Source organism: Eretmochelys imbricata, chromosome 13 (genome assembly GCF_965152235.1).
Source record: "Eretmochelys imbricata isolate rEreImb1 chromosome 13, rEreImb1.hap1, whole genome shotgun sequence".
NCBI lineage: Eukaryota > Metazoa > Chordata > Testudines > Cheloniidae > Eretmochelys > Eretmochelys imbricata.
The window spans coordinates 4256855-4282054 of NC_135584.1; the positions used below are offsets into that span (position 1 = coordinate 4256855).

The following is a 25200-nucleotide window of genomic DNA, read 5'->3' on the forward strand; positions in this document are numbered from 1 at the left end:
AGCAGGGTGCTGTGTTTAGGGATGCTGAAATGGCTGAGTGCCCTGAACTGTGAGTTCTTCCGGGGCGGGGCGGGAGAGAGAGAAGGGCTTTCCCACCATGGAAGTGCTGCCATCTCTGGTGTGAACTACAGTAAGTTCAGAAGTACCCAGCATCACTAAGAAATAGTAAAGGGAGATGCTGAATTTATTGACCCTGCAGGGGGATTGTAATTGCTAAAGCTGGAATGCTGCCAGTCCAGGGTGCGTCCTTTTGGATTTTGTATGGCCACCAATGATCAGGACTTTGTGTTTTTTAAGTCTCAGCTGAAAGAGGGTTATCCTCAGCAGCACAGCACCTTCTGCCGCTGGTTCAATACCACCTATAATTGAAGAGTACCTCCTACTGAGTCACCCACACTGTTTCTTCTGGAGTGTGCAGGTGGGTCACCCCTCCTAATACTGAACCAGGCATATGCTTCTTAGCTTGAGATGCCTATTGGGAAACCACTGGCTGTTGTATATCATTTTAGTTTAGTATATTTGATTAAAATGGTCTCTAGTTTATTTTTGGGTGAGATTGATCTCTGAGTAGGCTCTGTATATAGCTGTATCCCTTTGCCCCAACCAGTAACTGAGCTGGGCTCTAAACAGCTATTACAAGTAAGGGGTATCTTCCTAGGCTTGTTCTGTTTAGCCAGAGATGTGTGATGGAGCTCCACCATGCAGTCTTTTCCCTCCCCCACCAAGCTCCCTGCAGCTGCAACACCACCATCCAACTGCTCATCAATCCAATCGGTAGCATTGCACAATTCTGTGGTCAAACTATTAATCCTGTTCCAACACGCTGCTCTGATTGGCCAGATTCTCCTCTCCAATGGTCTGTACATCTGCTCGGTGAACGTGGGGCACTGGAAACATTAGTCCAGAGCCCTGGCTGTTGGGACTCTTGATGCTATGCTTGTGTTTTCCCAACAGAACTCTAGAGAGGTCATAAATCCCTTCCTAGGCCTCTCCCATCCTCCTTGCTGTTGGCTGAGGCGATGGTGGAAAGAGATGCTCTTGGTGCTAAGGAGGCTTGAATAGAATCTCCCCACCCAAGGGTTCTGAGGTGCTACCTAGGCATTGGTATCCAGGCCTTGTCATGTGGAAACCCACTGATGAAGGGCGGGGGGAGAGTCACATGAATGGGGGCTACCATGATCCCGGGAGCTGGGTTGTAACATTTCTCGTAACCTGATGGCACAGATTTGAGCTGGCTCTTGTATATTAATCAGATCAGATTCCCAGTAGGCTTCCCCAGGAGGGCAGCTCCGTGCTTACATACAAGGATAACAGGCCGCAGGTGAAAACACTAGAGAGAACAGAAAGGTCTACTAGTGTCCCACACAAGGAACACTTGGATTATAGTAGCTGCAGTGTCTTCATGCTGTTCCAGCATCCACTGGCCACCCCTGCCCAGAACCCCTGGATTCCTGAGAGGGAGCCTGCGATGGACTGATAGGAGCTGGGACCGAGGGGTTGGTAATGGGATCGAGATGGGGGATGAGTACATCAGATGGCAGTGCCGTAAAGCTTCCCAGCGCTCTCCTTTCTCCCTATGGGTGCCTAGCCAGCCGGTGCCATCCGTGTATGTCCAGCTCCCGGTTGGAAAGCACCAGACCGATGACACCCTGGAGGTGGGACGCTCGCAGTGCTGTGGGAGGGACAGGATGGCAGGCAGCAGCAAACTCTGTGTGCACTTGGCAGCGGTCTGGCAAACGTTGGGGATTGGGAAACCGGAGCAACCCTGTTAAATATTAACCCAGGAGCAGAAAATGCTGCACTGTTCATCACGCGGATTCAGGCTGGGGAGAGCCCTGGCCTGTGCTGGAGCCCCAAAACTATCCCTGTCCTGTTTGCTTTGCTCTCCTCTAGCCCACTGCCCCCATCAGCCAGTTTGCCATGCCCATCTCCTCTGTCCTTCCTTTCCCTGAATGTCTTTCTCCCCTGCTCTGGCCTGGCCTCCCTAACATCGCAGCTGCCTCCTAGGAGTGGCATGTGATCCTGCAGTCCGGGGCACAGCACTGCTGGCTAGCTGCCCCTCTAGCCATTCCCCGGCGTGCTTTGCTGCAGGGGGCAATGAGAAGGGGAGGGGACCCTTGGCTGCCTGCTCATGGCCTCTGGGAGGAGGAGCTGCCGGGGAAGCCTTGCCCTCTGTCTGCAGCCCTGGTTCTGAGTGCCGAGTGAGAGTACCGGCGGGGGCCAGTGTGACTGTCGTTGCAAATGAGTGCCACTTGGCCGGCGGGCACGCTGGCAGGGCTGCAGTGACGCCAAGTGCCTCAACGAGTCACAGCCGCTGTATGAAACAGCGGCATACAGGGATTCTGCGTGACTGGGAAAGGGGGGAAGCTTTGTGTAGACAGGGTTGCAGCTTGTAGGGCTCCGGGGTGTCTCAGGCGCTCTGCATTCACTGGGGAAAATAGAAAATAACAAACCTTGGAGCCTCCAGCTCTCCAAGTCTCTTCCCTTACACCCCCTGAGGTCTGTCCTGTCCTGCACTCCAGACTTATGGCCCAGCGCTGGATTCAGTTCAGCTTTGCGATCTTGCTTCCCAAAAAATCCAGCAAGGCAGATTCAGGCCCCTGAGCGAAGGCCCTCTTGTTTTCTTGTCTTGGCCTGACACGCGGTAAAAGATTTTCGTTTTTTTCGTTTGTCTTGCTGGCTCTTTGTTCCTCCTCTCTTTCCCCCGGCCTCCTCCTCCCCCCAACCTCTGGTTTATTTAAAGACAGGAAGAAACCATTTTAAAGTGGCTCTTTAGGAGAAGCTGCCCATCTCTCTTGCTGTTTTTGCTGCCACAATTGGCTGGCCTGGCACTGTGCCATCCAGTCACCACGGCCCCCCCCAGTAAAGCAGTCCCCCACCTGGGGGAATGATTCATTGACCACCATGTTCATTTAAACTCCTAGTGGTCATTGGTGCAAGGAGAGGAGGGGTGTGTGCCTGGTGGGAGGGGGCTGAAGAATGGTGACTTCTCTCATTCCTCCCCTTTCCCCCTGTTTTATGCCTTGTGTGTGTCAGGCAGAATGCCTCTGCCCCACCGGGGCTCCAGCGTACCCGGCCGACTTCCTGCAGCAGGAGGACAAAGCGGCGTTGCTCCCTGCACAAAGTCAAATTGCCAGACGCGGGCTCTGGGGCCAGTGGCAGGCTGAGGAGGGGCAGGTGTGCAAATGTAAGGCCAAGGTAGTGATTGCACAATCAAGGCCGTCTCTGGCTGGGAAAGCCGATCTCCACTTCACCGCCAGAAGTTGGAGCTGATACCGGCACTGTGGGAGGGAGGTGGGACGCTGCTGGCTTTCTGTGCCATGTAGGTTACCCAATAGTCTGGGCCATGCAGCAGCCAGTGTTGAACGTTTATATTTGTGCTCAGGGTTTGAGGGAGGGGGTGGGGTGGGTTTGGTGAAGCCTAGAAGGCTCATTGAGTTTTGGTGCCTCTTGCATGCCAGAGCCCTGCTCTCTGCACTGTGATTCTAAACCCAGGACAGCCCAGAGGCTGGTAGCGGCCCTGGAAGTGTTGGGTTGAAACGCTGCCGGTTCAATGAATTCTGTGCTCCCCATCTACTCTTTCTTGGTGGCAGCAAGTGGCCGAATCCACTGGAGATAGCGGAGGTGGAGTAGCGGAATGACGCAAGTCTTGTGGGGAGACAAGAACGCCCTGACTGTCTAGGCCATGTTAACCCGTGGCACAGGGAAGGCAATAGCCAGCCAGGCAGTTACCACTTGAATGCCAAGGATAGCAAAGCTTAGCAGATGGTCACAGGGATCCAACATGCGGGACATCACAATTCCAGCGGCTTTGCCTCCTAGGCAGTCCCCAGAGATCCATCCGGACCATCTTGGCGAGCGTCTGACCAACTCCATTCCCTACCAGTGCAGGGCCTGAGCCATTAGTGCACCTCCATCCCGCCTGTGACGCATGATCGTTTTGTTTCTGTGGGGGATGTTGCACTCTAGCGTATTCCTGGTGATTGGGCTCAGTGCACTGTGGTGTGCAGGAGGTCAGCCTCGATGATCAGGTGGTCCCTGCTGCCCTTAATTCTGACCCTAAATGCCCATTCAGGGCCCTCTTTGTACGCTAGGACGCCGATGTTCTGGTGTAAGCCTCGTGCATGAATCTGGAACAGAAGTGGCTTCTGGTGATAGTGGAGGGCTGTGAAAACCTGGTTTAATTGTGTCAGGCACCAGGTACTTGGGGAATGCTCTCTCCCTTGGAGTTGAAGGCTAGGAAATCTAAGTAGCTGAAGATAAGGGCAAGGTTGATCCTGGTGGTGGTTTGTGCTGGTGAGCCGTGCTCCAGCACGTCACTGGTGTGTACCAAAGACAGTTGCTCCGTTGTAGGGAAGCCATAAGACGGGCTGGGTAAATAGTTACACCCCAGGGATCAATCGAGCCTGGAGCTCCTTGCTGGAATTCAGAAGGAGTCTACAGGGTGAGGGGGACGCCGGGGGCTGAGTGAAGGAATGCACCATTTGGCATAGAAAAAGCTACCCAAGAAATTCTGGACCCCCACATGTGCTATAAATACACCAGTCTGGCTGATTCCTGCTCTTGGAGTGGGTTTGCAGGACATTAATGACTGGGAGACATGGGGAGGGTGCTCTGTGGTGTTCGGGGTTTTTTTTTTTGTGTTTGTGTTTCCCCAAGCTGCTTTCCCCCCAGAGGGCCCTGGGAAGCGGGCAGCGGGCAGCGGCATGGGGGGTCCTGGGAGACGCTGTTGGCTAAGCACTGAAAAGGTAACCTGCAGCACTCAGCCGGGCGGCGTAGGCTTGGTGCTCTCCTGGAGCGCAGGAACGAGCCAGCATCTCTATACACAGGTCGGGGAGGCAGAGTGCATCCACGGGAGTGTGCTGGACTATGGATCCTACCCCGCTCTGCCAAAGGAGTCCGACCCCTTCGTAGGCAGAGCTCTGGTGTAGAGAGAGCAGGTGATGGCCGTGGGCCGGGCAGGCTGGCAGGCTTGAGAGCAATCGGGCCCCTGGCGGGGAGGGAACCCCACTTGCTGAGCACTGTCAGAGCTGCAGGGTGGCCTCCTGGGCTGACGAATGGAGGGGAAGGAAGGCGCTGACCAACAGGAGGCGCCATCTCCAGCAGAAAGCTTTAGAGAGTGTGATTTAATTTTCGTTTTATTTTTGGGGAATTTCATGGTTTTGTTTTAGCCATTAAAATGTTGCTTTATTTCTTTTACGCTAATAAAATACCTCCAGTACTCGTCTCTGTCTATAGATCCTGTACCATATTATTGATTAGGCTTTATTCCTTGCCTTGAGACACTCACCAGTTCCCACCACAGTTAGGCACTCCAAAACAACCTGGACAGCTCCTTAGGGTTCCCCCCTTGAAATGTACCCAGTACTGCAGCCCTCATCTAACCTCCACTTCTCCAATGCCACTCAGTAACACAAACCCTATGGATTGTCCCAGTCCCTGCTGCTTCCTTCTTTAACCTCCCTCCCACCCCCACCCCCCCCCCCATAGCTCCAGGGACTCCTCCCTGGATGCCCCATTTCCCCCATCTATATTCCCCTTCCCCTCCGCCCCCTTGAGTCCCCCCTCCACTTGCCCATCTCTCCTGGGGGGAGAGAGGTCCTGGCAGGGTGGGGGTCATTGGGTGGGGGGAGGCCATGGGCTGGGTTTTCCAGGGCAAGGCTGCCCTGCAGCTCCTGTTCCACTGGGCTGGGCCCAGCTTGGTTGTGACCTCTGGCGCCTGGAGCGAGGAGCCAGCCCTAGCCCCGTGGGAAGGGGGACGCCGCTGCAGGGCGAGTGCTTTGTTTTGCCGTACGTTGTGTTCTGTCGCGTGTGCCATGTACACAGGGCCTGTGCGTGACATTTCCAGCCCTCGACAAGCAGAGGCCAGAGCTCTCTAGCTGCTCTGTCGCCCCGTGATGCCACTTCTGGCTTTCGGCAGGTGATGCCCGGCAGAGGTTGCTGGCTTGCACTCGGCATGTATGGACTAGAGTCCACGACCCACCCTTGCTGCAGGAGCTCGGCAGCCCCTGCCAGCCTCCCGTCGCTCTCTGGGCTGAGAACCCCTTGTCCCTTCGCAGAGAGCCAGGCCCTCGGGCGGCAGGGTACACTCGCCAAGCCAGTGCTGGGCTGCCAGTCAATATAGCGGGGGGAGGGGAGGAGTGTGACCCAGCACCAGGGCTCCTGGGTATTCATCATGGCTCTGTCACTGGCTCAGTGTGTCTTGGGGGGGGGGCTAGTCTCTTAACCACTCCGTGCCTTAGTTTCCCCAGCTAGAGGGGTAGAAGGATGGCTGCCTGCCTAAGCTGAGGAGGGGAGTTGTGAGGATAATTCGCTGGCTGGCAGAGCATTGTCCTGCACGGAGGAGAACCACGTGTTTTAAGTGACCCCAGAGGGGGAGCGACTCCCCCCTTACAGCCTCTCCCAAGATGCTGCTTCCCTGCCCTCCATGAACATGCAGAACCAAAAGCCCTTGCTCCCTTCCGCAGCCGGGAGCCTCTCTTCCCGGCTCTGCTCATTCGGCATGGCCAGCCCCCGCCCGTGGTTTTCTCGGTTAGACATTGACCCAGATAAAGCACTTGGCAGTCAGAGGCCCTGTGCGCAACCCTTCTCTCCTCCCCCCCGCCCCCCCAGCTCTGGGCTGCTGCCTGGGTCTGGTGCATCATGTGATGCAGACTGGGGAGGCGGGGGAAGAGGATGAATCATGCTGGCTTTTAAAGGGACTGCAGCTTCTGAGGTGTGTGGGTGGTGGGGGCAGGCTGGTGCTGGGGATTTCTACTAAGGGGGTCTCTCGCCCTGCAGTGTACAGCTGCCTGTGATACCCCTCTTTGCATTAGGGCTCATTTCTTTTCCTTTCCCTTCCTTCCACTGTTGACCTGCCTATGATTGAGAAACGTGCTTTGCTCGCTGCCGGACCCACTGGCTGCTCTAGATCTTTGGTTTCCCTGTCCTGCACCCTAAGGCTGCCGCTCTGCTAGGTGGTGGGGGCCTGCCCAAGGTATCGTCCAAGCGCTCTTCGCCCTCTGGGGCACGTCCGCTCCTGCTGGCCCAGGAGCGAGGGGCTGGATGCATAAACCTGTGGCTTGCCCCTGCCACATGGCAGCTGGTCACGCCACAAGGCTGGCCTGCAACCTACGGTGCACTTCGCTGTTCTGCGCTATCCAGCGATCTACACCCTTCCTTAGAGGGGTGAGCAATTACGCCTTGTCCTCCCGCTGCCGCGCTTGTCTCAGGCTTGGGCAGAGGCTCCCGCAGCTTGTCTCCCAGCCAGGGAGCGTGCCCAGTGTAACACGCTGCTTGGCTCGGAAGTGTTGGAGGATGCAGCATTGAGGGGGGCGACAGCCTGTCCTGTTCATTGGAAGCTGTTAACTGCAGGAATCCAGTTGACTTGGGACTCTTCTTTCGTCCCTTTGGTTTTATGTTAATGGCTTAGGGATGGTCTCTTCCCCCGGTGGCAGCTGTCCCTCCTGTATGTGTGCACGTGTAAAGGCCAGTGTCTGTGCCCAGGTGCAGAGCACGCCACGGCAATGGCCTTGGTTTTGCTGCCCAGGGCAGGTTTAGAGCCAGCTCATGATTACCAGGGTGGATACGGTGCTGAGAGCAGCCCTGCCCCAGGGGTGACCACTCTGGAGCACTGTGCTTGGGGTAGGCCACGTGGAGGGAATGAGCCATGCCTTCAGCAGGATGGAGGGGCGTCGGACAGAGGGTTGGGTGGGAGCCCCCCTGCCCAAAGTGGCTCTTCTGGGTATGATACGATCCAGCCTGCGCGGCCGGCGTGGCTTGAAAAGACCTGAAGCGGAATGACCATGGCAGTCACTGTCTTGCCCCTGTCCCCTGCATGTGGCTAGTAGGAGCCACACAAGCCCGGATTGGAAGTGGGAATCCTATGCGGTGTAAAAGCGCCTTTGCCCTCCAGGTGGCTGGTTCAGCCAGCAGTAACTGGAGATGGTTGCCAGGTGCTCGGCGCGCAGCGGTCCATGGTATTGGGAGGGGCCTGCAGACGGGTGTCTGCCCTGATGGGGTGTCCCAGTAGGCTTCTTGGTGGACTGAACGTTGGTTCGTTGCGCCCCGGGACTGGGACCTGATGTCAGGGTGGTGTGTGGGCATCTGCTTGCCCCGCTGCTGGGGGGTAGCTCTGGGGCGCTTGGCGGGGTTATGGCCAGAGAATTTCTAAGCTGAATCTAACCGCTGTGTTCTCCGTTTTTCTGTCTTGCAGAAAGCTATCGGGCAAGGCGGGGATAGATGAGGTCATGGCAGCCGCAGTTCTCACCAGCCTGTCCACTAGCCCTCTAGTGCTTGGCAACCCGCCTGGCACCCTCAGCCCAGGTACTGATGGGATGCTGAGCCCCGAGATGGGCAAGGCGGAATTGCTAGCGGGGGTGTCGGGCCACGTGCTGCTCTCGGTTACGCCGCTGTAAATCCTGTATGATGTAGGGAATTCCTCCAGAGCCAGGAGCGGAATTCAGGCCCCCGAGTCCACTTGTAGGAGCATAGGAACTGGCCGACTGGGTCAGCCCTGAGGTCCATCTAGCCCTGTGTCCCAGTGCTGGTGGCTGTCAGGGACAGATCCTTCAGAGGAAGGCGTAAGAACCCTGCCACAGCAGATAGGCGATAATCTGCCCCCCTCCATGAACTCCCATCCTCGTCTCCAGTAGAGATTGGCTTAATAATGGGAGGCAGCATGGCCTAGGGCTAGAGCACTGGACCCAGGAGACACACGTTCTATTCCTGGCTCAGCCACTGGCCTGCCGGGGGACCTTGGGCAAGTCACTGCCCTCCCCCTGCCTCAGTTTCCCCATTTGTTAAATGGGGATACCGATACTGGCCTCTTTGTCAAGGACTCTGAAATCTGCTGATGAGGGGCCCTGGCGGCACTACTGCTAGAGGCAGTGTTCCTAGCTAGCGCTCTGGGACACCCCCTCCATCACCACACCACACGTAACAAAGGACCTGGAGGGCGGGGGGCGGGCAGTGTTGAGGCCTGTATGGTTTGAGGTTCCCATCCAGCATGGCAGCCCCTGCTGTACAAAGCCCACTGCTGCAGGAGTTGTGCCGGGGGAGAAACCTGCCCTGATGGCGCATGAGAGCTCAGGCTGGGCACGGCGCTTGCTGCCTGGGGGGTTCACCCGGATGCCCCCCTGGGCTGGCTCTGCCTGTGGGATTCCCAGAGCTCCGCTCAGCAGGTGCCTTGTCTGCCAGAGCACTGGAAGGGGCTGACGTCTGCGTGTCCTGGGGCTGACCCTTGTGACCAGTGGGTGACTGAATTCCTCTTCTTCTCTTGCCCGCCCCGCCCCGCAGCAGAGCCCAGCTGCGAGGCCTGGAAGGAGGGTCCTGCCATGTCCTCCAGCTACAGCAGCAGTAGCAACAACAGCGGGGACTGGAGCTGGGACCTGCCGAGCGACCGCTCCACCCCTTCCACCCCGTCGCCACCGCTCTCCACCGACGTGGCCAAGAGCTTCCTGCCGGCCCCCCAGCTGGACGACGGCAGCGAGGAGACTGAAGCGACCCACTTCCTCTTCGGGGACCCCATTCCCAGGAAGAGGAAGGTGCGGAGGACGGGAGCAGGAACGATGGGGCTGCAGGGCCGGTCCAAAAGCAGCGCAGTGAGGAAGGTGGTTGGGGGGGGGGGGGGGGGGAGAGTCCCGGGGGTCCGGCAGAGCAGTGGTCCCCAAACTTTTCATGGTTGTGCCCCCCTTGCCCCGGTCTGCGCCCCACCCCAGGAAACAGGCTGGGAGTGGGGCCGCAGCTCAAGGGAAGGGTGGGAGGGCATGGACAGGGGTAAGGGGGACCGAGGCTGGGGGCCGTCCCTGGGGGTGGGGCCGGAGCAGTGCTGGGGGCGAAGTGGACTCATCGAAATGACGAGAAAGGGGCCTCTCTGCAGGCAGGAGAAAAAGACTTGTCTCCTCCCCCAAATAATCAACTTGCTCCCCCTCTGCTCCTCGTCCACACGCCCTCCCTGCCAGGCTGGAGAGGAGAGCTGGGCATTGTGTTGTGCCTTCAAGGCTGACGGTACTCGCTTTTCGGGACGGGCTTGGGGAGCGGGTTGCAGGGCCGAGGGGCGCTTCTGGTGGGGGCTGAATTACAGTAACAGTGAGGGGCCTCTGACTCTCCAGCCAGGCCTGAACTTCAGAGTCCAGTGCCCCGCATGGCACACAGGTGTGAACAGGAAGCCCGAGTAGTTTGAGCTGCATCCCTGCAGCGAGCAGGGCTTTCCCCCTGCAGAATGGTCTGCAGCCCCTCTTCTAGCACTAGTGATTAATTTATGCCAGCTCAGAGCCCCCTGGCACCTCTGGGCCTGGCAGTTCAGAGCCTCCCGGCACCTCTGGGCCCATGTTACAGTTGGGGGAGCAGTTCAGGAGCTCACCCAAGTCAGAGGGACGTGGTGACACGGGCAAGTCTCACTGTTCCCTGCTCCAACCACTGGACCATGTTCCCTCCCCACGCACACTCAGCCCAGCCTGTGGGATTAAGAGCCTTGGCCCCCTTTCCAGGTGGAGATCTGAGCCCCATGGAGTGGGGCTGCCTGGGCCCGAGTGGGAGCTGTGGGCCTCATTCATTCTCTTTCTCGTTCTCTCTCTCCCCTCCCCAAGAACTCCACCAAGGTGATGTTCAAGTGCTTGTGGAAAAGCTGTGGCAAGGTTCTGAGCAGCTCCTCGGGGATGCAGAAACACATCCGAACCGTCCACCTCGGGTAGGCGTGAGGGTGCGCTGGGTCCTGCAGTGCTCTGGGTGGTACTAGGCAGCCTGTGCTGTAGGAGGAGGGCCGGGAAGGAAGGAATTACGTCCTACGGGCAGGGCAGGCTCTGCCAAAGCTCCTCCCCCAATTTTTTCCCCCACGTCTCTTGCGGCCGTGTTTGGTTGCTTCCAGGTTACTTCTCCCTTCCTCGCCTCCCCGTGCTCCTGCCTTTACGTCTGCCATTCAGGAAGCCTCTCATTACAGCCTCCTGTCTTGGAGTCCATCCACTCCATCGCTTCCCTTAACCAGCCCAAGAGATCACTGAGCAATCCTCTCCCAGCCCCTATCGGTGGGATGAGCCAGGCGTGGAATCCCTCTTGCTCCCTTGCTGGCCCTCCAGGGTTGTTGGATAGGATGGGTGTGTCGCAGCGAGCAGGGTCCTTGTTGTATGCAGGCCATAGGTGGTCCCAGTTGTGGGGTTTTGGAGTGATGGGAATGATTGGAGTCGGTGGTTTCTGGTTCTGCTTCTCTAGAAGGTCCAGTTCGTGTTTTCTCTCTTTCCGTCTTCTCCATGGCCAGTTTTTTTAGTACCAAGACTCTCTCATGTTCTTTCTTTTTCTGCAACCTGCAGTCTAAAAAATTCCAACTTCGCAGTAGCTTCACTGCGTGCACTCGTTTTCCATCCTTATTTCCCTTTCCCGAAATAAGCAAACAGAAAATAACAAACTGGTAGCCTCCTCCTGACTGTTCTTAGCACCCACACTTAAAGCCTCACTTAAAATCTTTACACCAGTGTATGAAGTGCAAATCTTGCTCAGCACAACAAGCTGTGTATTTCACCCTGCTCGCTGCGCCACTGTGACGGGATCCCTGGGGTGCAGCCTGGGACCACTGTGCCCCCTTAGCTCTCTCCAGCCTGGGCTGTCTCTCTCAATGCCTTGCTAGTGACCAGCAGCAAACCGCTCCAGGTGCTGTGATCGCTCAGCACAATCGCATGTGGAATGCTCTCAGGCGGTAGGGAGGACCCTTGGCCTTGCCCCCGTGGCTGGGTCAGGGCTGGAAATGTCTCCAGCGCCTGACTCCGTTTTCCCTGTGCAGCAGGAAAGCCGACCTGGATCAGAGTGACGGCGAGGAGGACTTTTACTACACGGAGCTGGACGTCAACGTGGACTCCCTGACGGATGGACTGTCCAGCCTGACCCCTGTGTCACCCACTTCTTCGGTGCCCCCGGCCTTCCCTGTCCTAGAGGTGCAGCGAACCCCGCCGGTGCTGGTGAAGCCTGAGGACTCCGTGGAGTCTCCTCTGAGTCATTCAGCTCCAACGAGCCTGTGCCATGTCCACACCGACCACGCCTATCAGGTGGGCCATGTGGAAAAGCAGGTGAGACCGCATTGGTGGGGAAGGAGGACACAAATGGTGGAGTAATGCATGCTGGGACATGTGGGCTCCTCAGTCCCTGAGCTGAAACCATACCAGGCTCAGCCCACTGCAAATCCATTGACGTCCGCCCTGACGAGTGTCCCTAGAACAGGGTGCATCTTTGCTGCCCTGGCCATGCTGCAGCCTCAGACTGTGCAGCAAATGTTTTCAAACAAGGCTCCCAGATGGTGCTTGTGGAAGGAGGCAGTGGCTGGGGTATAGGAGGTGCCTTTGGAGCATGGCCCTCGCCATGTCGGGAGGGAAACGCTGCCGCGAGCCTGTGGAACTCACCGCTGCAGGAGTCAGGTTTGCCTAGGGGGACAGTCTGGCCTCTGATCTTTGCTCGCATGACTGGCAGTGCTCCCAGAAGTGTGTTTGCTCGTTTTGTGTGAGTCAGGCAGTTGGAGCCAGGTTGCCTGATCTGGATGCACTGGGTGGGGGCCTGGACACTTCTGCAGGCGCAGCCAGGGGTGCGTGTGAAAACAGGGGTGAAGTCAGAGTCCAGCTTGAGGCCAGCTGAAGATCTGGGAAGTTTCAGGGAGGACAAAAGACGAGAGCAGCAGCTGCAGTTGCAGGATAGAAATGCTCCAGGGCTGTCGTGCCTCGTGTTTTGGGGCAGAAATTCTCAGCAGCTGGGCTTTGGGGATGGTCCCTCCTTGCCCACCCCGGGTGGTATTTGGGGGGCTCTCAAGTGTGTGGCATGGGCCAGTGGGAGGCAGTACACTGGAGTGAATGGGCAGCCCTTATGTTCGTACACACAGTGCGAAAGCCCCACGCAGACCTGGGAGCCGAACCATCCCGTGGCAGGAAGGTTCTGAGAGCGTATTTAATGCCAAAACCGTGCTGGACTTGGACTCCCTCTGCTCATCTCTCCTGACGACCCCACCCCCCCGTTCCACTGGAGCATTCTGATGAAGTGGTGGCCATGCCCAGCTGGACAGACGACGCCTGCCAGATGGGCAGGTGGGGGCCCGGCAGGGGCTTGTTCGGATGCCTGTGACATTTCTCGGCACTGTTGCCCTCTGTCAGGCCTGTCCAGAGCTCTGCCCCGTCTGGGCAATGCAGGCATAGTGTTAGCCGGAGCTGGGCCCCACGCCAGGGAGGTCTCACCGGGCTTTGCTGCCACTTTGGGGTGACGGGAGCCAGCTCCCTCCCCAGCTCTCCTGGCCACCCCCCGTCCTCGTGCCCAGATGCGTCTCATCCTCTCCTGGTTACATTTGTGGCTTTCAGGCGATGGCTCCCATCAGCATCTCAGCTGCTTCGAAAACCCTGCCTGGCGGGATGGGCTTCAGCATCTCCTGGCAGCCGCCCCCAGCGCCACAGTCACCAGTTGTTTTTAAAGGGTCCCCGGTGAGTAACCAGACAGTCCCCCCACCCTCTGTGTTGGCTGGCAGGAGAGAGGCAGCTGGAGTCCTAGAATGGCCCATATTGGTACCTAAATGGGACATATGACTGTGCTAAAACAGCCCAGATCATTCCCCAAACCCATCCCGTCTACGGGTCCCTGTCCCTGAGGTGCCAAGCACAATACGCTCTCTGAGAGGAGGGATGCTCCAAGTCCATCAGAAGAGGGAAAGGAGGGAGGCACAGAGCAATTTCCTGGCTAGAATTCAGCAGAGACACAGTGGAAGTGCGTGTGCCATGCAGGCTGGCGTCTGATCTGGAATGCCGTGCGCTGCAGGGGTTTGCATCGGTCTTGTCTCCGTTTTGAAAAACAAACTCTGTTTCGTGACAAGCCTGTGGCCTTTGACAGGATGTTTTTGGCTCGAACCTGGGCTGGTTTTGCAGGAAATTGGGACCTGGTTGCATTTAGAGCAGAGACTCCAGCTGCCACTGGAGCAAGCTTCTGCCTTTGAGGGTGTGGTGTGAAAAGTGGAAAACTTTGGGCTGTGAAATGGTCCCTGGTAGAAAAGTTCCCTGTTTTCCTAGATCTTCAGTTATCATGTTTGGGCTTGCCTGGTGCCTCCTGCCTAGGGACTGCAGAACACTTCACACACACATGCTAAGCTGCCTGAGCCCCATTTGAGGTCGGGTGGTGTTTTCCTTTTACGTATGGGGAAACTGAGGCACAGAGGCACCGTGAGTTTCACAAGCTCGCACAGTCTGTGGCAGAACTAGAATCATAGAATATCAAGGTTGGAAGGGACCTCAGGAGGTCATCTAGTCTAACCCCCTGCTCAAAGCAGGACCAATCCCCAATTTTTGCCCCAGATCCCTAAATGGCCCCCTCAAGGATTGAACTCACAACCCTGGGTTTAGCTCTAATCACTAGGCCACGAAACAGGTGGTGGCGATTTTCACCTAACCACAAGAGGGGAACTGGTCTTCTTTTCCAGACCCTTGAGGCAGAGCCAGGTTCCCCCACCCCAAGCATTAACTCTTCTCTGGCTCTGGCTCACTCTTCCCGTTCTCTGCAGCGGCTGTTTCCGCTTGGCAGGACACAAGTAGGTTGTGAGACCTGCAGAACCAGGGGAGCTGCAGCATCAGCCATAGGCTGAAATGGACAGTCACTGCTTCCATCTAGCCCTGTGAGGCCTCCTCGGCCATGCCAGGTGGAAGGGCATAGGGTGCGTTCTGGTGCTTGCCACCCAGATCTCGGCTCCCAGGTCTCAGCGTGGGGACCGTGGGCTGAAGACTCCTTGTCCTCCCATTGGCTAGTATCTCCAGAGGGCAGATCCCAGCGGGTGCAGGTCTGTGCCGCTGCCTGGCAGCGGCCTGTCTGCTGTCGCCCCCATGCTCGCTCTGCGTTGGCGGGGTCGTGGTTGCTGGGCCTGTGAGTGCTGGCTGGGACAGGAGGGTCTCACAGTGGTCTGTCGTCCCCAGGGCTGCCTGACGGCGCTCCGCCCCGTTGGCGTGGGAGAGAAGCGGCCGCAGATCCCTCACCCGCCCATCACCGCAGCGCCCCCCTCTGTGCCAAAGCTGGCTGCGGGCACCAGGTGAGTTGGGGCGGTGCTAACAGCCCATTCCTGCCCGACCACAGCCCGACTCGATCCTCCTGGGGCTGGAACCTTGGGTTTTAGGGAGAAGTTGTCCCTGATGCATAGACACCTGAGCCATCCCCTCCAGCCGTGCTGCCAGCCTGGGAAGGAGCCAGGCTCAGGGGCAGCTGGACACTTCAGGTGCGTGAGCATTTAATCTCATAGGTGGAGAGAAAAGGCCACCTGGGGCTGCTCTGGGAGCCAGATCCCTCCCCAGCTCCATTAGCCGCCTGTCTCCCCATTCTTCGCAGGCTAGGAGGGGAGGGGAGGGAGTCCCTGGGGGCCCAGGTACAGGGACCCATGTCTCGAGTGTGGCTGTGTGCTGCCCGGGGAGGCAGCCCAGCGGTGCTCCGGCCCGGTCCCGGGGCGAGGAGTGCTCTTGGCAGCTCAAGGGATCGTGACACCAGGTTAATGTGCGGCTTGTGCCGTGAGCGTGCCCAGCGAAGGCGTCTCTGGGACAGGGGAGGCAGGGGGCATGTGAGGACGAGCCACCAGCTGGGCAAGGCCTTGGATAGTCGTCTCACCCCACTGAATGGATACCACGTTCCGAGGCCTGGTGTCTAACCGTGTCCTCGCCCCTTTCACCTGCCGCACAACTTAGGGGGGGGAAACGCGTGTCGGGGCAGGACCGTGCCAGTTAACTGCTTCTAAAGATGCAGAAACTCCCTGTGCTGGGAGCCCGTGGGCTCGTGCTAACGCTCCATAATCAGTCCTACCCCGTCGGGTCTCAGAGAGCCCGGCCACGGGTCTCAGAGAGCCCGGCCACGCCTCTCCCGGCCAGAGGCCTTGGCTCCGCTGGTACAGCAGCGCCCCGGGAGTGCATCGGCCTCCGTCCCCGCTGAGCCCTGTCTCCTGTGCTGAGGGTGCTGCTCGCGCTCCCTTCTCCGAGGCAGAGCCCCGCTCTGACGGGCCCATCTGCTCTTCTCCCCTAGGAAGCCCCGTGGCGAGGCCAAGAAGTGCCGCAAGGTGTATGGGATGGAGAACCGGGACATGTGGTGCACAGCCTGCCGGTGGAAGAAAGCTTGTCAGAGGTTCGTCGACTGAGCACCTCCTGCCCCCCGCGCCTGGCCCCGCTGCCCGGGCCCCTCTGGCTCCACTGGAACCTCCCAGCTCTGGAAAGTCAGCATCAACGCTTCCTTCTTGCACGTTTTGCACTTCAGGTGCCTTCGAGCCCCGACCCCACCTCCGGGCCCCCAGGGACTCAGCTGCGGCTAGCCGGAAACTGCCTCGGACTCAGGAAAAAGGAGCCCCTTGGCCTGCAATTGCTCTGAGGAATTGTAGGGCGGTGATTCTAGGCGTGGGGGGGGAAAGGAAGGGGCTGTCCTTGAAAAGGAAAAACTCATTCCCCCTCCTCCACCCCCATTGGTGCGACACGGCTCCCTACACCATCTTACATCCGGTTCCCTCCAGGATCGGGCCCCTGAGAGCCATTCGTCTGGCGCTGTATTTTTGTTTTTTTGCAGCGCCTCGTCCTGTCTCCTCCCCGCCAGCGTCGTGCTCTTGTCTCTTGGAAGCTTTACACTTTACGCACACGTACGCACGGAGCTTTTCTGATCACTCTCTTTTGGAAATAAGCTATTTTCTCTTCCTTCACTACGTTCCTCTCCCCTCCCTCCCGCTGTCTGACTGCCGTCAGGGATCCGGCCAAGCCAGGGATGTCTGTGCGCTGGGATCCAGCAGTGGGAGGCCAGTATCAACCGCCAACTCCGTCTCGCGCTGTGGGAAAGGAGGGGAGCGGACCTGGTACTGTGCTTGCACAGGAAGCCGCGAGCTCCTTTCCCTTTTGGTTTTTGCTTTGGAATCTCACCGACCACGGTTCGCCACCGAAATGGACTTCAGACCAAGAAAAGGACCCAACCCGGCCTGCCGGTGCAGCCCACTGGGATGTGACGAGGTTCCGAGCAGGCGTTTTCTACCCTTCTTTTTTATCTCTTGGTTTTAAAGTGCTACGTCCGATCTGCGTCCTGACTCTGGTGGGCTAAAACACCCAGCGTCCCTGGGGCAAGGGGGGACGGTGCTGTTTGTTATCTCCTCCAGGGAATTCTCGATTTTGGGAGGGCAGAGAGGGAGGGAGATGGACTCAGCAACAGATGCCTCAACTGTTTGAAAACGCGTGTGTGGTCAGATCTGTGAGCTCTGTGTCCGGGATGGACACGGGGTGGGGGGAAAGCGGCGGTGGGGGTAACGGTGCCGAAGAATAAGCTGTGCCTGGAAAATGCGGCATCTCTTGGTCGTTCTTTTCCGTGTGGAAAATGTGGCTCGCTACCTGCCCCTCCCGCAGCTGCACCTGTTCTGTTGCCTCTCTGCGGGTGGAGCCCGGCTCCCTGGGTGCAGAGGGCAGAGACGGGGGACATGCGTCCACCCAGGATGAGGGATTCAAGTGTTTTGTTGTGTGTTTTTTGTTTTTTTTTTATAAAGGAAAAAAACAAAGCCCCGCTCCCGTGGCAACGAGAGCGCCCGGAAGTGCCTGTGTCAACGCGCCCATTTGCACTAAGCCAAACTGCACAAAGAGTTTTCTTTTTTCTTTTCTTTGTGTGTGCGGTTTTTTTTTTTAATAAAATATATTAAAGGTCGTATTTTAAATATTCCCTCTCTGGGCACGAGAGAGAGAGAGAGAGAGATGGAGAAAACCCTCCTCTCCTTGCTTTCCAAAAGCTCGTCTCTAGATTTGTGTGTGTAGGGACTATATTTCCCAGAATCCTTTCTCTCTCCCATCACCCCCCCATCCCTTTGAACACCCTGTTTATAAGCAAGCAGCACTGGTTGCTGGGAAATGTAGTTTTCCCTTTGTGCATTTTTTTGTGCGTCCTGCAGGCTTGACTGCAGCAACCCGGATAACGTCCGTTGGAATTTGCCTGGATCGTTCATGTCTGAGATAATCTCCCCCCCCACCCCAAAATCCATTTGCTGGATGCAAAGACACGAGTCCCTGTTTGCATGCACGTGCCTGTGTTTACGAAGCCGTATTTTGTAAGATTGTTTTTTCAATGTTTGTAGCCTGGCTCAATTCTGTGTAAGTTGTTGTTGGGTTTTTTGTAAACAAAACCAATTGTCTGTGCACCAAGTGGCCCAACTAAGGCGGATTTGAATGGGAAAAGCTCCCTATTATGAATGTATAATGAATGCTCCTCTGCTGCCTTTTGTGCCTGAGCAGTACGGTCCATGCCAGGGGGAATACTCCGGTTATGGTCCTCGGCAGGGTGCTTCAGCAGGTGTCTAATTTAAGTACGTAAGTGGCACTAAGGAGATCACTGAAATCCCACGTGTGCCCACAGTGTAGGTGGGACTTGGGTGGTGTCCAAACAGCCACTCTTGCTTAAACGTGTGCACCTGCAGAGACTTGTTGTACAGCCCGGGGAGGCAGGTTTTCCCGCTTCTCTTCCTAGTGTGGCCATGCACTTGGGCTGTGACTCAGGCTGGCGGAGTGATAATCGCAAGGACAAGGCTTTTGAGAGTAACCCGCAATTTTTGGGCATCTGACCGGAGCTGCCTTCCTGGGCCCTGATTTTCAGCACTGAAAACCCAGGCCCCTCTTGAGGTAGCTCACGTTGGGCCCCTGGCCTTTCTAGGCTTTGAATAATTTTCATAATGGGCTCTCTCCTGGTATTTGAATGAGAAATGATTTGACAGTTTCCCTTTGGGCACAATCCATATTGCCTCGCCAGGGCAGGTGATGAGGGCTTTTTCACACTCATGACACAGGTTATATTCTCCCTTTTGAATACCCCCACATGCCCCATCTGTCCATCCCCCCCGTCCCCCTTTTCCCCCCTCCACTTGTAAGTTGATCATGGCCACTAGCCCTTGGTGCTAGGCTGTGGGTGAATCATTGACCGATTAAATTGTGGGAACTTTGTGTAATTTTCAAAAACATTTGCTCTCCCCTCCCCTGCCCCCAGGCTTGCTCTGTGCTCTTGGCTGGTCTCTGCGCTTTCCGCCCTGCTGTGGAACTGGGCCAGTGCCACGTGCCAGGCATGAATTGGGTCATTCATGGTGGCACTGAGGGCCCCGGGGCAAAGGCCCTGCCGAAACACCAAGCGTCTCGAGGTCTTTTGGAACAGACTGAAGTGAAGGGACTTTGCCACCTTCTGCCTGGGACTGCGATGCCTGGAGACTGCTCTGTCGCCCAGGGCACCGCCTCCCTTCTGTGCAGTGCGAGGCCTGTCCCTGCCTTGGACTGGGCTTTCAAAGCTGCCAGCCGCAGGCCTGCTTCAGCAGGTTGATTGTTTCCAGCGAGGTGAGGGCTTGGCCTGGCATAGTGCTGGGCTGGGAATGGGCCTTTTGTAACCAGGGAGGATGGTCTGATGGGGGGCACTGTTCCGGGTTGTTTTCCTGCCACACCCACGGACTTGCTGCATGGCTTTAGGCAATTAACATGGGGCTTGATCCTACTGCATCTGTTTCAGTGGGAGCAGGATACAGTGCACCTCACCCCTGTGTAAAACAAGGATAATGCTGGCCTACCTCCAGGGTAACATGAGACTTAATTCACAGGTGGGTGTATGGTGCTTGAAGACTTGGCTAGGAGTGGTGGCAGGCCGTGTGTGTTTGTAACTAAGGTGGGGGAAAGGGAGCCTGGGCCAGGTGTGTATTGGTGTGAATGCCCCTGGGTGGGGGGAGCTCCTGAATTTGAAAGGTACTGGGAGTCAGGGCCGTAGTTTGGGAGTGTTAGTTTCATGTATCTGGCTGGGAAGTGACCCTAAGCCTGTCTCCATGGAGGAACTCTAGGATCTGGGGTGTAGAAATCACCTGCAGAAACCTGCCCTGTTTAGGTGTGTTTAAAACCAACAGGCTCCACCCCACCCCCAAGCAGTAATATAGCTCTGATTAGTCCTAAACACAGGAAGAAAACAGTGGTGGGAGGGTTGTGGGGTGGGAGTACCTAGCCCAATGATTCCTGGCCTGCTGTCGGTGTGGAGGGGTGACTGTGGGCAGGGGGTGAGCTGTAGGAATTCCTAGCCTGGTGATGCTACAGTACCCACGTGATCTGTTTTTTGGGTTTTCAGTTTATTTTTAAGTAAAAACCAATAATCCTGAGAATTTTTTAAAGCATTTTAATGGTTCTCTGAACGTTCGGTGGTATTTTCCCATTGTTGAAAAACGTTGCCGAAAACTCGGTTGGAAGTTTTGCCTCTTCTGCTGTCCAACAGTCTGAGGGGAGGGCTGGGAAAACAAAATTTCAGAATTGCCGCCATCTTTTACTGCCCCTGAAGACTTCCCCAAGATGGCCGGAGAGACTTCAATGTCTGCAGCTCTCTGCTGGTTGCTCAGCTGTTGCTGTCCATGGTTCTTTTCAGACTGCTCATAGCAGTTTGGTCCAGTTGTTCTTGATCTCCTGACTCAGACCATGTGGAGAGGGGGCAGTAGCTCATAGAGGTAGCGTTATGGTGGCTTTGTAGCGGGGCCTCTGACTAGCCATGGGCCTACGCTGGATCCTTCCAGGGGAGAGGGGTTGAGATGCAAACCCCAGATCTAGCTGGTGCCCACTGTATTTCTCAGCCGATCGGGGGTCGTGCAGGATCATAGGAATCTCCCGCCACTTCCAGCATTTCAAAGCCCTTCTGAGAATTCAGCAGGGTCAAACCTTCCCCTAATTTATCCCCAGCTGGAACGCCTGGCCAGGTGCCTCCTTGGCCAGCTCCGGTGCTCAGACTCAGAGCAAGGTGATGTGGGGCTTGATGCCGCGGGCCCCGTTCTGTGGGGCAGTGAGAGCCCCCCCTCTTGGCACTGTGGGGGGCAGAATCCCAGCACAGTTCTATAGAACGGAGCTCAGCCACCCGCGCTTTAGGACGGATCATTCTGAGCTCTGCTGTTCTGGGCTATTTTCCTCCTAAAGCCTTTTTCCTCCCTCTCAAGCTCCAGGGGTCCATATTCGCCCCTTGCTCCACCATTACTGAGCTTCCCAGCCACTCAGAGCTACGGGATCCTGCAGAACCTGCTGTCTCTGGGGGAGCACCAAGGGGAGGCTGGAGGGTCGCATGTCCCAGGCTTCTCTCAGGGTAGAACACAGCATGGCATAGCGAGGACCTGCCAGCACTAACCCTTGTCCACTGCCAGGGGCACAGGTTCGAAGCTGGCGCTGGTCTGTAGTCACCAGAAGTCTCTGAGGGCTGGCCAGTGGCCTGGGACCCAAGTCTGGTTCCTGTTGGTTGGTGTCCCATAGAGTCAGAGGGTTAGAAGGGACTGCAGGGTCTAACCCTCTGCAAATGCTGGCAGCTTCCCCCGTGGCCAGGGCCCGAACAAGCATGGAAACGGTGCCCCCACCCTCAGGGTTGAGCTCTGTTGTGGGGGAGGGGTGGAGTGTGAAGGGACGTGCCCTACCTGTGGTGTGCCAATTCTGAGGGTAAATCAGGGAGTTCGGGGCCTGGGGCTGGCCCTGCTCACTAGCACACAACTCACTTTCTTAAGAAAGCAAATTTGCACTGTGATTTCCCCAGGCAAATGATTGGGGGAGGGGAGGGGTGCACCCCTTGCAGCCATGGGCAAAGCGGAGAAGCGTAATCCCAGGGAAGGGGCTGCCCAAGCAGCAGGGTTGGTCCTGCTGGCACCGCTAGGCCTGTTGCGTTAATGACCATTTCATTGCTTTCTTCAGCATGTTAATCCCCTTTTGCTGTAAGATTTCCCCACGAATTCCCAGGACTTCCTCTTGTAGGCCTCAGTTCCTGCTTTCCCAGCCCGGTGGCAGCAGGGTGGGATCCCAGCAGTGCCCTGGGTGACAGCTCTGCACCTGAGGATTTCTCCCGGCTGGGGTCCAGGGGAGCTTGTCTGGGCCTCGGGCTGGTTCTGGTGGGATTGCAGTCCGAGTGCGTGGCAGGTCTCAGCGATATGACAATCCTACATCCCCAGATGCTGGCCGGCGGCTCAGAAGCAGCAGACTCCATCTCCGCTGGTGTCTTTTAAAGGTCCAACGGGCGCGTCCACTGGACTCTGGGAATAGTATTTCAGGAGAAGTGGCAGGAACGTTGCCCAAAGCGAATGTACTGAGCATGGGAACGGCCTGCAGGGGGCAGGTCGGCCCCGGCTGGAGGGAGCGGGGTCATCCCATGGCTGCTGATGGTGCTCCTAAGCTGTAAAGCAGAGAAGAGTCTCTTCCCTGCCGAGTGGGAAAACCCCTCTGGTTTGCTGTGCAGGGGGCTGAACCCGTGGTTTCCCTGGCTCCTTGCGTGCAGCCTGTGACGGGATCAAGTGGCGATGGGGCCCTGCTGGCAGGGCCATGGGTGCGATGGGGGTTTGGGCTGTGAGACGCAGCTGGCTGGAATTGCTCTCGGCTCCAGGTTGTTGCAGCACCAGTGGGGTCCCTGCACTGGGAGGGTTGGTGCAGGTGGCTGCCCAAGGAATCCTGGTGGCCTTTTTCCTTTCTCTGGCTGCACTTGATACAGACGAGCTGCACTTGATACAGACAAGTTGCTGCTCCTTCGTGGTTTTGAACGGCTTTGGCTGGCAGTGCCACCCTCACCCCAGAGATTGGCCACCAGCTCCCTGCCCTGCTGGGCCCCTTCACCAATTCTGGCCTCGCTGGTGCTGCTCACAGAGGTGTCGCCTCGGGCTTTGTGCAAGGGGGGAAGGTATCTGGTTGCAGTGAGTGGCGTGTGCATGCGTGTGGTCTCCTAGTGCAATGGACACGTTCTTTGAGGATTAAAGCCAGGTGGACAGGGAATGCACAAGAGATATCTGGGTGGACCAAAGATGTGCTACGCCCTAGCCACACTCCGAACTCCCGCATGCCCTCCGTACAGGCAGTCACAATTCAGGGGAATTGAGCCACCCCCCTCCCCAGAGGTGAATTTAGTTCTGACCTGTGAACCTGCTGGCCATCAGGCAATGAATGTAGCTTGTTTGTTTCCCTGGGCTGTGTGATGTTACCCATTTCTCTGACATTGTGGGACTCTGACAGGTTCATGCACTAGGGATCTTTGTAGGTACTGATGCTTTCTGCAGCTGCACTGAAGCTGGGTTGGGATGAGGGTCCCTCTGCTTGGATTTCCTGTCCCTTGTCTGGCCTGCGCTGGTCCCTCTAGGAACCTGAGGTCCTGGCTAATAACACAAAGCTTGGGCAGGAACAGTTGTCGGACCAGCCCTTGTCGTCTACCCTGTCCACTGCTGATTACTGGTACTGAGCCTCTGCATTGCAAACTAGCCCCAGTGCCCTGGCAGAAAGCCGCTCTGCAGTGGAAGAATGCACCAGGGCCCGTGCATTAGCTGAGCCAGCACTTCCTTCCAAAGAGGGCAGAGTGTATCGCAAAGGGGGGGGTGAGGCACCACGTGCCAGGGCCCCCGGTGCCCCACTGGTGAAGGGGAAGGTATGGTCATGCACTTTGTAGGAGCCCTGCAGGCTAGGCAGTCCTCCTGCACTCCTACCACTGGTGAGGCTCCTGCTCACGTCAATCAGGACCAGAGCTGGGGGACGTGCGCTAGGCTGGGCTCAGTTGGTGGGGAAGGCAGTAAGAGGCCATGCCATCTCTCCCGCAACTGCACAAACCGGCCCAGCTTGCTGGCTCCATGCAGACTGAGACGAAGAGGAAGCATGGCCTTTGGGGATCCCAGGCTAGGTCGGGGAAAAGTAACGAAGCCAAACAGCGCTTTGAAAAGGAAAATCAATGTGTAAAAGGGTGTTTGTAAGTGGCAATTAAAAAACAAAACGGAACGAGTGGAACCGGCTTTGAATTACTTGGGCTAGAATGTACAAAACCCGCCAGGGAATTGCACTCTGTGACCCGGGATTGTGGCTCTTCCTGGCAGGAGGGGTGCGGCTGGAGCGGGCACTGCTGGGGTTGCCCCTTTTTAAAATTTTCTTCCAGGATTTTGCAAGTGGAATTTGGGCCGATGCTATCTGTCACACGTGTGCTTCGCTCAGGCCCCTCTTGTGCCCGGAATCATGTGCCCATGGAAGGGAGGGTTTGTCAGACACACAAAAAAAATAAAAGATTTGTGTTTTTCAGTCGTTCCTCTCCGTCTCCTTTTGTGCCCGGCTCGGGGGGAGAGTTTGGGTGGGGCGGCTGGGCGGCAGCCCTGGCTGCTGGATCGTGGGGCTGCTGGGAGCTGGGTGTGTAATGACCCATGCCCAGTACTCACCAGCGGGGAATGGAACATGGGAGCTGGTGACTGCTCATGTGCTTGGAGTCAGGCGTGTACACAAATCCTTTCCTGGATCGGTGCCTAGGGGCTGCGGCCTCCACTCCTGCCACCGATGGAGTGACTCCGTCAACTTGCAGAGTCGTAAACGTGTGGCTGGAGCCGCCACCAGGGGCCACGTGATGCACTGAACCAGCTTGTTGCATTTGCCAGGCCTGGCTAGTGCAGTGTTTCTCAACGCCGGGTCTGCAGGTCGGCGCCGGTCCCAGAGGTTTCCCTGACAGTTTAGGAAGGCAGCAAGCCAGGCCCTGGGATCGAAAGGGTTGTGAAACACGGAACGTAGTGCCTCTGGAGTAAACTGTACTTGCAGCCATGGCCCCTTGGGTGGTTCCAGCTCCCCCACCGCAGAGCTGCCTCCAGCATCGTCCCCGCTTGCAGTCCCAAGGAAAACGGAGCATGGGGAATGGAACAAGTGGGGCTTGCTCCCTGAGCTGCTGGAGCTTCCATCCAGCCGTGGTAGGAGCCTGCACCTGGCTGTTGGACCAGTGCAGCCAGGCCCCCGGCAGACATGCAGCTGTTTAGTTTGAAAACTCAGCTTGCAGCTGGCTGCCCCACAGCGGAGAACCGGGAGCAGGTCCTGAGGAGAGCTCTGCCTGCGCGGCTAAAGCACTATGTGCCACGGACCACGCACTCCTGGTGTGGACACGGCTTACAGAACTGCCAGTGCGGCTTATTCCAAGGAACATGGTGCCAACCACGCAGCTCTGCTGGGCTAGCTCTGTCTACGCTGCGGGCTGGTGCCGACAGCTCTGTCCATCACAAATCCCACCGTGGCCGGACGGAGCTCTGCCTGCTCGTGCCCCTTGAGCTTGCTGCTCTATAACCCATCTTTTTCTACAGCTGCCACCACCTCTTCTGTCTTAATCAGGCCCTGCCATGGGTGAGTTGTGGCCATGTTCTACCTGGGGCAGGATGGGGTCGCAGAAAGGCCCCATAAGCAAACCCACGGCTCTTCTGCATTGGGGCGCTGTCAAATTCTCAGTGCCAGGATTATCTCCTGGCTCAAACCGCCTTGT

General features: G+C 57.2%; 1 protein-coding gene across 6 annotated transcripts in view; it reads left to right on the plus strand.

The window, feature by feature from the left end:
* The window catches only part of SLC2A4RG (SLC2A4 regulator), a 42906-nt gene extending 25278 nt beyond the window's left edge, over positions 1–17628 (plus strand). For 2 of the 6 annotated variants that reach the window (XM_077831640.1, XM_077831646.1), the window contains exons 3-9: positions 8195–8304; positions 9277–9524; positions 10569–10669; positions 11753–12035; positions 13305–13424; positions 14898–15010; positions 15985–17628. In XM_077831640.1, the coding sequence (XP_077687766.1) occupies positions 8195–8304; positions 9277–9524; positions 10569–10669; positions 11753–12035; positions 13305–13424; positions 14898–15010; positions 15985–16096 (1087 nt within the window). In that variant the 3' untranslated portion in view covers positions 16097–17628. The remainder of the gene's footprint in view (positions 1–8194; positions 8305–9276; positions 9525–10568; positions 10670–11752; positions 12036–13304; positions 13425–14897; positions 15011–15984) is intronic. The other 4 variants (XM_077831641.1, XM_077831642.1, XM_077831643.1 and 1 more) reach the window with 4 other exon arrangements.
* The last annotated feature ends 7572 nt before the right edge of the window (positions 17629–25200 follow it).